At 48.1% G+C, this 7,634-nt stretch overlaps 1 protein-coding gene across 1 annotated transcript in view; it reads right to left on the reverse strand.

Annotated features, from left to right (window-relative positions):
- CRADD (CARD and death domain containing adaptor protein) overlaps positions 1-5,491 on the reverse strand; it is an 83,872-nt gene extending 78,381 nt beyond the window's left edge. Inside the window, exons 1-2 of the mRNA XM_082309169.1 lie at positions 5,411-5,491; positions 1,553-1,858 (exon numbers count right to left, since the gene is read on the reverse strand). Of these exons, the coding sequence (XP_082165295.1) occupies positions 1,553-1,850 (298 nt within the window). The 5' untranslated portion in view covers positions 1,851-1,858; positions 5,411-5,491. The remainder of the gene's footprint in view (positions 1-1,552; positions 1,859-5,410) is intronic.
- Positions 5,492-7,634: the final 2,143 nt, after the last annotated feature.

A 7,634-nucleotide genomic window follows, 5' to 3' on the forward strand; every position in this document is an offset into this window, starting at 1 on the left:
TTAGTCCACAAGCGATCAAGAACAGGAACAAGCAATCCACAAAACAATCAAAAGAACAAAAATCAGAAACAATTTTTCTAGTAACAAACTACGCGATCCTGACTGTACTCGGTGGCTGTGTGTGCGTTTCTGGAACTATAAGGATTATTCAACAGCTTAACCAGCAATTAGCAAACGAACCGGCTGATTTGTAAGGCGAATAAAGAGCATTAGCATGACAAGATTTGTCATACCAGCGAGCAAGGTCTTTTCCAACACGCTCAATGCCACAAGTTTGCATTGTGCTGGGAATTTGCAGTGTTTTCCCCTACGGGCAGCACAGGACGTTTATTTCCCAAATTCTGAAAATTATTTACCCATTTCCAAGCAAGCATAAAGCAACCTCCACAGAGACCCAACAGAAAGACAAGCTGTCACGATATTCCATTAAAAATGTCCTAAGGTAAGATAACGTCAGATTTGTCCAGCAGATCTTGACAAAACGTTCTTGAACATGCAGCTAACTGGGACGCAGGTGCATATGACGCTCAACGGGTCTTAGTCACCCATCTTCACAGGCTTTCAGTCTCACGCAAAGCACACTGACACTGGAAAAATCACACGTCATGTGCATCAAAATACATATGACCAAACTCAAATGGGGCGGGGGGGGGGGAGGGGAGTGGGGTGGAGTGGAGGGCTTGGAGAAAGGGTAATCAAACTGCTTGGAAATTACGTTCCCAAGTGAGGAATATTTCAGTATCTCGCTGGTAACATGAGGTCAGCAGCCAGTGCATGCTGCCAGAATCACCAGAAAGGTGCATTTTAAGCAGTCGTCTTGACTTCAAAACAGCTCAACAATTGCATGCATGGATTGGTAAAGAAATCACTTCTGCAAACATCAAGTCCAGAAGACTAGTTTTAGAAGTACATTTAAATGTCAGAAAGCCAGAGATTTGACTGAATAAAATTATATAACACCCACTAAATCGGTTAGCTTCTAAATTTGTTTTAAAACTGAGCAATGGTTAGTAATTTTGGAAGTAATGATCCTGGGTATTTGCACTCCAGTAAACATAATAAACTAAACAAATCTAAATTAGCATATGGTACTAAATCAAAATGACATTAAAATCATAACAAAAGTAAGTAAATAAAAATTCTGTCAATATGAACAATCCAGAAACAAACCACTGTAAAACAAACATAAAACAAACAACAATCAGGTATGGATGGTGAAGAGACTGTTCTGCAGCTAGTCAAAACTACTTTTTATAGTCCATTCCCTTTCAGGTAATGGAGTCTGGGTCCTCCTACATCCCAGCCTCTCCCAAGGCAGCCTCTCCTGCCTGTCTCCTGGTCTCCTGAAACTCAGCCCTGCTCACTCCCCAAACTTTGCAATACTTCCTGGCGTTTGGCTGGCTTCCAGGAAATTCAAGCTGTCCCCTTTTGTTGGTGTCATGCTCCATATCTACACGACGCATAACTTGAAGTTACTGGTACATTCAATACTTTCAAAATTACGGCTTGCGAACAAGCTTCAAAATATCAGCAACAACAATCCTGGCCTTACCTGCAGGATCTTGTACTGTCATTTCCTTACGCTTCATCATCAGCTTGTCTTTAACCCACGGGAACTCCTGTAGGGAATCCAAGAATGCATCAAAAGCCTTGGGTCCTCTGGTGGGGAGAATATCAAGGAGCATCATGGTTTTCCTCTGACTGGTGGTTTGGGATTTTATTTCTTGAACATGACTGTCTGTGAGAATCCCTTCTTGGTAGAGATACTGAATAACAACTCCATCCACCAGCACCTCTGTGCAGAGCTCCAGGCGCAGGGAGCGTAAAAGCTGCTTGTCTCTGGCATCCATCTGGCAACCTAGAACGTGAGAAAAGGAGTAGGGAAATGCGCGAAGATTAAAATACTTCAACCTTTAACATCCAGAAGTGATGTTTGATACCTGGCAACCTTTAGAAAGAATGCCAAACTCAGAACCATCAACCTGGGAAAACTATTAATGATCCCCACCATCTTCTTTCCGCTCAGATTCCACTGTCTCACGAGCTAAAATGCAGCCATATCTGGGAGATATTAGACAGAAAGAGAACCTTTGGCATTGTGAAGACCAGTCCTCCACCGGAATGAAAACCAGGCCAAATAATCCCGCTCACTAACTGGTCAAGGTCCACGCTAAAGGCAGCTAAAGCATTTGCCAGTCCTTAAAAGAGACTCTACCCCCAAAAAGTATAGAGAGATGTCACACCTGACCTCTGTTACTGATGCCTCTGACGCTATTGCTGTTGCAGCACTTTTGCTGCAGCAGTGCAATAGCAGCAGCATGACTGGCAGATGCACCAGAGACAGGCAGCAGCAGCAGCAGCGACAGAGTCAGCAGGTAGCTTTGGCCTACGCGATGCATTCTAATTTTAGGGGGGGTGGAAACGTACCTTACGCACCAGGTCGTTCTTCGCCCTGACTCATCCTGGAAGGCTGCTCTGGAACTTGACTGATCTGATGATGAGAAACTTTCTTCCAATTTCCATCTCAAATTTATCCACCTTCTATTTATAGGCATTTGTTCTGCCAAAACTGTTCTTTAGCTTAAGTGGCTCTTCTCCCTCCCTGGTATTTACCCTTCTAATGTGTTCACAGAAAGCAGTTGGATGCCCTCTGCCAGCTTCCATTTCACTTGACTAATACTCTGACTAGACAAAAGCTGGAAAAGATGCATTTTATAGCCACTCTACAGAAGAGGAATCAAGGTCCAGAGAGACCAAGCAACTCATCCAAGATCATACTGGGAGTCCGTGCCAGACCTATGAACCAAATCAAGATGTCTAATCTAGTCCTTAACAACACACATATTCCTAGGCCCATTAATGGCACTTGAAAAAGAAAATGCCAGAGTAATACAATTAAATACTTTCTCATGACTAAATAATGAAGTCAAAAAACTGCAGCAGGTGTTGAGTGTGATTACCAAGAGAGTTTCTGATAATTAAACTAGAAGCTGCTGCTCGAACAGCTACACCTTGCAGAAACTGTACTTCATTCAGATTGAGGATACAAGGAGAGGCAGAGATTTTCAAAGCTTTTGTAAGAAACCTGCTAAAGTCTTTATATCATCAGAGGTGCCTACTGAGTCCCAAGGCCCCACCAAAGGTTGGCTGGTTGGCCTGGTTGTTAAAATTTAGGGCAGGCAACCAACAGAACACATAGGCACGTAAATGGCATCTTGGACAGAATGCAAGAGCATAGGACCATGAGACAGAGACTGGAAAACCCCGTCTGTGACACCCTCTGATAAAGCCACTTTCTGAAAACACTTCCCCCGAGTGCTGAAGGCACTGCTGGCCAGCACCTTCCCAGGAGGACTCCATCTTTCCTGGGCTACCCAGTATGTTTCTCGTATACTGAAGTGAATTTTGAGGTGCTTACCTTCTGTCTAGGGGTCATTTGGGAATCAAAAAACAGCTACCCTGGCACACGTCCTTAAAAAATGCTGGTTTGCTAAGCATAGCTCAAACATCAAACTCCATCATGGAGTGAGATGATAGTGAAAGCAGGGAGGTGCAAAAAGAGCAGGCAAGAAAGAGAACTGGATTTCCCCAATTGATGTTAAGATGCTCATTTTGGACAGGTAAAGCTGAAGATTCTGGTCTCTAACACATACTACCTTTACACTACTAGGAGCAATCACTGGACTACACCAAAACCAGATGAAATTCAGGCAGCAGATGCCCACCATTTCTCCCTTGCAGGATTCCCTGACTGCCCCTGAGGTCATGAAGCGCTTGCAGAGTTCAAGACAGGCACCCAGCAGCAGCTCTGAGGGCGTTATCTCAACCCAGGCAGAAAACTCTTTCAGATACTACAAAGCTCTTGTGCGTGACATTCTGCACGGCCCACTGCGAGTCCCCACCCAGGAGCCTCCTCGCCCATGTGCCGGGTGAGGAGCGTCAACTTCTCCAGTCGCTGTACGGCACTTGATGAGCTCCCCTTCTTCATGACCAAAGTGGTCAATGCTTTTCAAAAATAAGGCCATTTCTAACCATCTCAGTTTGCACCTTTGTGCACTGAAAAACACCTATCAAGCCATGAATCTGAAGGGGGAACTTCTGCTGAAAAGGGCCTTTGGCTCGCTAACAGCAGAGTGAACACAACTGAGGTTTTAGAGCTCTTAACACCAAGGGCCCTTAACACCAGGGTCGCTGGCCCAGTAAACTTCCAGGATGGGGTGTATTGATTTTTAAGGTCTTTTTAAAGATTAAGTATTTCTTTGTGTGTGTTTACTGTGAGACAGAAGTGTCTGAGTCAGGAACTAAGCAGCAGATAGAGAAATGTACCAGGATTTTGGTGCGTAACACTGTAGGGACAGAGTTTAGTGCAACATAGAGTTAATTTAAATTAATTTTAATCGCAGCCTATATGAAGGGATCCAAAGTAAGCTCTGAAATAAATTTTCTCTAGTAATGCGGGTGCTAGAGGGAAAATAAAAAGATGAGATGTCCGTTTACCGAAAAGATGACGTGGCTCCAACTTTCCCCAGAGACGTCTAAAAATGCATCTCTCCCATTGCAGAGCCAAATTTTACAAAATGTACCCCCACGTCCTGCTGAACGAGCACAGTCCTTGACTTATCACCACACCAACACAGGCGGGTTTGCATCTGTCTGGATCTGACACAGAACCCATCCATGAATGTGGACAAAACTTCTGAAAGCCTTGACGCTAAAAAGACCCCTTCCGATCCTAAAAAGACCCCCTCTCCTCCTCAAAAGAACATTCACTTGGTTCTTGGCTAGAAACACTTTGGCATTTTCCCAAGCACCAACTGCACCAGGCTGCTCATCGCTCCCAGTACGTTCCCGTGCGCCTGCTTAGCTAAGAGTAAGGACCCCCTGCCTGACCCAGGAGGGATTTTGGCTATCCCCAGCGTGCCTGCAGGTTAAAAGTCGTCCCCCCCCAAAAAATCAAGTTTTGCATTAACTTCTCCCCTGTAACCGAGGTCTGGAAGCTGCTGCTCCCGCCGCAGCCAGGGGCCGGCTGCCCGCCCTGCCGGCACCCGAGCCCCGAGCCTCCCGCCGCGGCTCCGGCCCCAAGGCAGCGGCTCCCCGGGCCTCCTCTCCTCCCCCCCGCCCGCCCTCCTTCCCTGCCTCCGGGCGCGCCTCGGCGCGGCTGCCGCAGCGGAGGCGGGCGCTGCCGCCGGCCCGCGGCCCCCGCGGAAGCCCGTCCCCCGCCGCGGCCCCGCAGCGCGGGGGGCCGCCGCCGAACGGCCCCCCTCGGCAGCGCCGGGGCTGACGCCTTCGCTCCCGCTTCCCCCTCCGGGGCGGCGGGCGGGGGGGAGCCGGGCCGGGCCGGGCCGAGCGGGGCCGCCGGCAGCGCAGCGCTGTGAGGGCAGCGCTCCCTCCGCCCTCGCCCCGTACTCACGGGAGGGAAGTGGGGAGCTACGCAGGGCGTCCCGACGCCCGCGGAGCCTGCGCGGGGAGCACCATCTTTGTTGAAGGCAAGAAGGCTTCGCCGGAAGCCGCCGCCGCCGCCTCTGCCGCCGGCCGGCCGAGGAAGGGCCGCCGCTGCCGGCCCCGCTGAGGGCGGGTGCCGCGGCCGCCATGTCAGCTGTGGGCAGTGGGGCTGGGCGGCCCCGCGGGTCGGGTCGGGTCGGGTCGGGGCGGGCGGCCGCCTCCCGCTCGCCTGCCGGCCGGGAAGGTGGGCCTCGGGGCGGCGGGGCTGCGGCGGGGCCGGCGGGGACGCCGGCGGCGTGGGCAGGAGGGGCAGCGGGCGGGCGGCCCCTGGGGGAGCGAGGCCGCCGCGCAGCCCCCGCCGCGCCCCGCGGCCGGCTCCCCTCAGCGGCTCGGTGCGGCTGCCGGGGGGGGGGGCGCTCCGCGAAGGAGGCTCCTTTCCAGGCGTTTGCAGGGCCTGCTGCGCTCTTGGCGTCGGGGTGGTGGGGTTTTTTTTAGAAAGTGAAGGAGTTGTATCTAAAATTAAGTTAGTAATTAGGAAAATGGAGTTTTTGTGACATGAGAAACAGCTGATCTCATTAATCTCTGGGGATACTGGTTCCTATTTGCGAGTATGTGCTAAGGCAGACTTCATCCAGATGCTGGTATGGTGTCAAACATACAGCAATGTCGTATTGAATACTATATATCTTTAGCTTCATTATTTTCATCCGAACAGCCTAGAAATGAAGAAACTTTCACAGATGAAAAACATTTCGTCAGATCCAGCCCGTGTCTACCACGTTTCAAGTGCTGTGCACATTCTCATAGTTTTATTCATCTACTACTGAATACGAAAGCACCTCTTTCAGATCATTTTATACAACTACGTGAAACCGAAGTATGGTAGAAGAGAGAAAGCTGTGATTCACAGAGCTACAAAGACGAGGCCGTGTCATTTCCTATCGCATCTCGTCGAAGAACGTTTTTCCATCTTTACATAGGTGTCAGGTGTGACAGGGGCTCGAGCAGCGTCAGCCCTTTTCTTTCATGTCAGGACCGCAAGAGCGATGAAAGAAAAAAAAAGAGATCCTGCAGAGCTGGACCGCGCTACCTTGAAGCTGCAGGCAACCGCAGCGAGCTGGCTGCGGTCTGCTCGGCTTGCTCATGCCTACCCTCTGGAAAAGCAGGAAAGGTGGTTGCCGCAGCTGCTGCTAGAAATGTTGCCGCTCTGTGAATCCCATTTGTGCATTCAGTTTAGGCTGATCGTACAGATGTAAGGGTATTTGGGAGATTTAAGGGTATTTGGAAGTTAGTTATGGAAACCTTTACATGCCTTTCTTTAGATATTGTACCCAGGAAATATTTGCCATGGAAAAATATAACTGAAATATTATTGGTAGAGCAGTTCACATACTGCATATGCTCAACATGATATTTATCTACAAGATTTTGCATAAAGATACACACTTAGTCATGCTCAGAAAGCTTAGATCCTTTTCCTTTGATTTTCCTGCGGCTGACAGTAAAGTTGAGAATTTTTGTGGATCTCAGAATGTAAATCACAGTCTCAAAGGCAAAGTTTGTACACTGGATTTAAGAAATGTTTAAAAAATTATATACATTTATTATGAGGCGAGCTTCTGCAGAGATGCTACTTATTTGGCAATTTTAGAGCAATATTTTGGTTTAACTGACATAACGCTTTTATCTGGGATTACTTCCAAAGGGGTTTAAATTGCTATTAAGTAATTGATAAATAATATCTTATTCCAATACATCTGTTAAACCAAGGTAAATGCTTTTTTTGTCTCAGGCACACATGCTAGTCTTCTAGGAACACAGACATAAAAAATTTAATTACTCCTATGGGTTGTTTCAAAGTGATGCATTAACATATTTACTATGACCTTGACAACGCTGGGAACCACACAAGTAAGTCATCATCGGTAACTCTAAGACAGGAAGTATGCTGCCGTTGTAGCCAAAGTACAGCTGAGGTGCTTTTATATTTTCATGTCATGGATAGTTTGTAATATCGGTTGTGAGAAAACACATTTGTACACAACGCAAACCGGCACCAGGGAGCAGAGAACTCCACCAGCCATCTATATGATCGTTCCTCAGCACGGCACTGTACAGCTACTGAAAGTTTCCTTTCTTAGCTTCCTGGATTTCTGATTGCCAGCTTTTTTTTTTTTTTTTTCCAGTCACAA

The sequence above is a fragment of the Platalea leucorodia genome (genome assembly GCF_965183815.1).
Source record: "Platalea leucorodia genome assembly, chromosome: 4".
NCBI classification, from domain to species: domain Eukaryota; kingdom Metazoa; phylum Chordata; class Aves; order Pelecaniformes; family Threskiornithidae; genus Platalea; species Platalea leucorodia.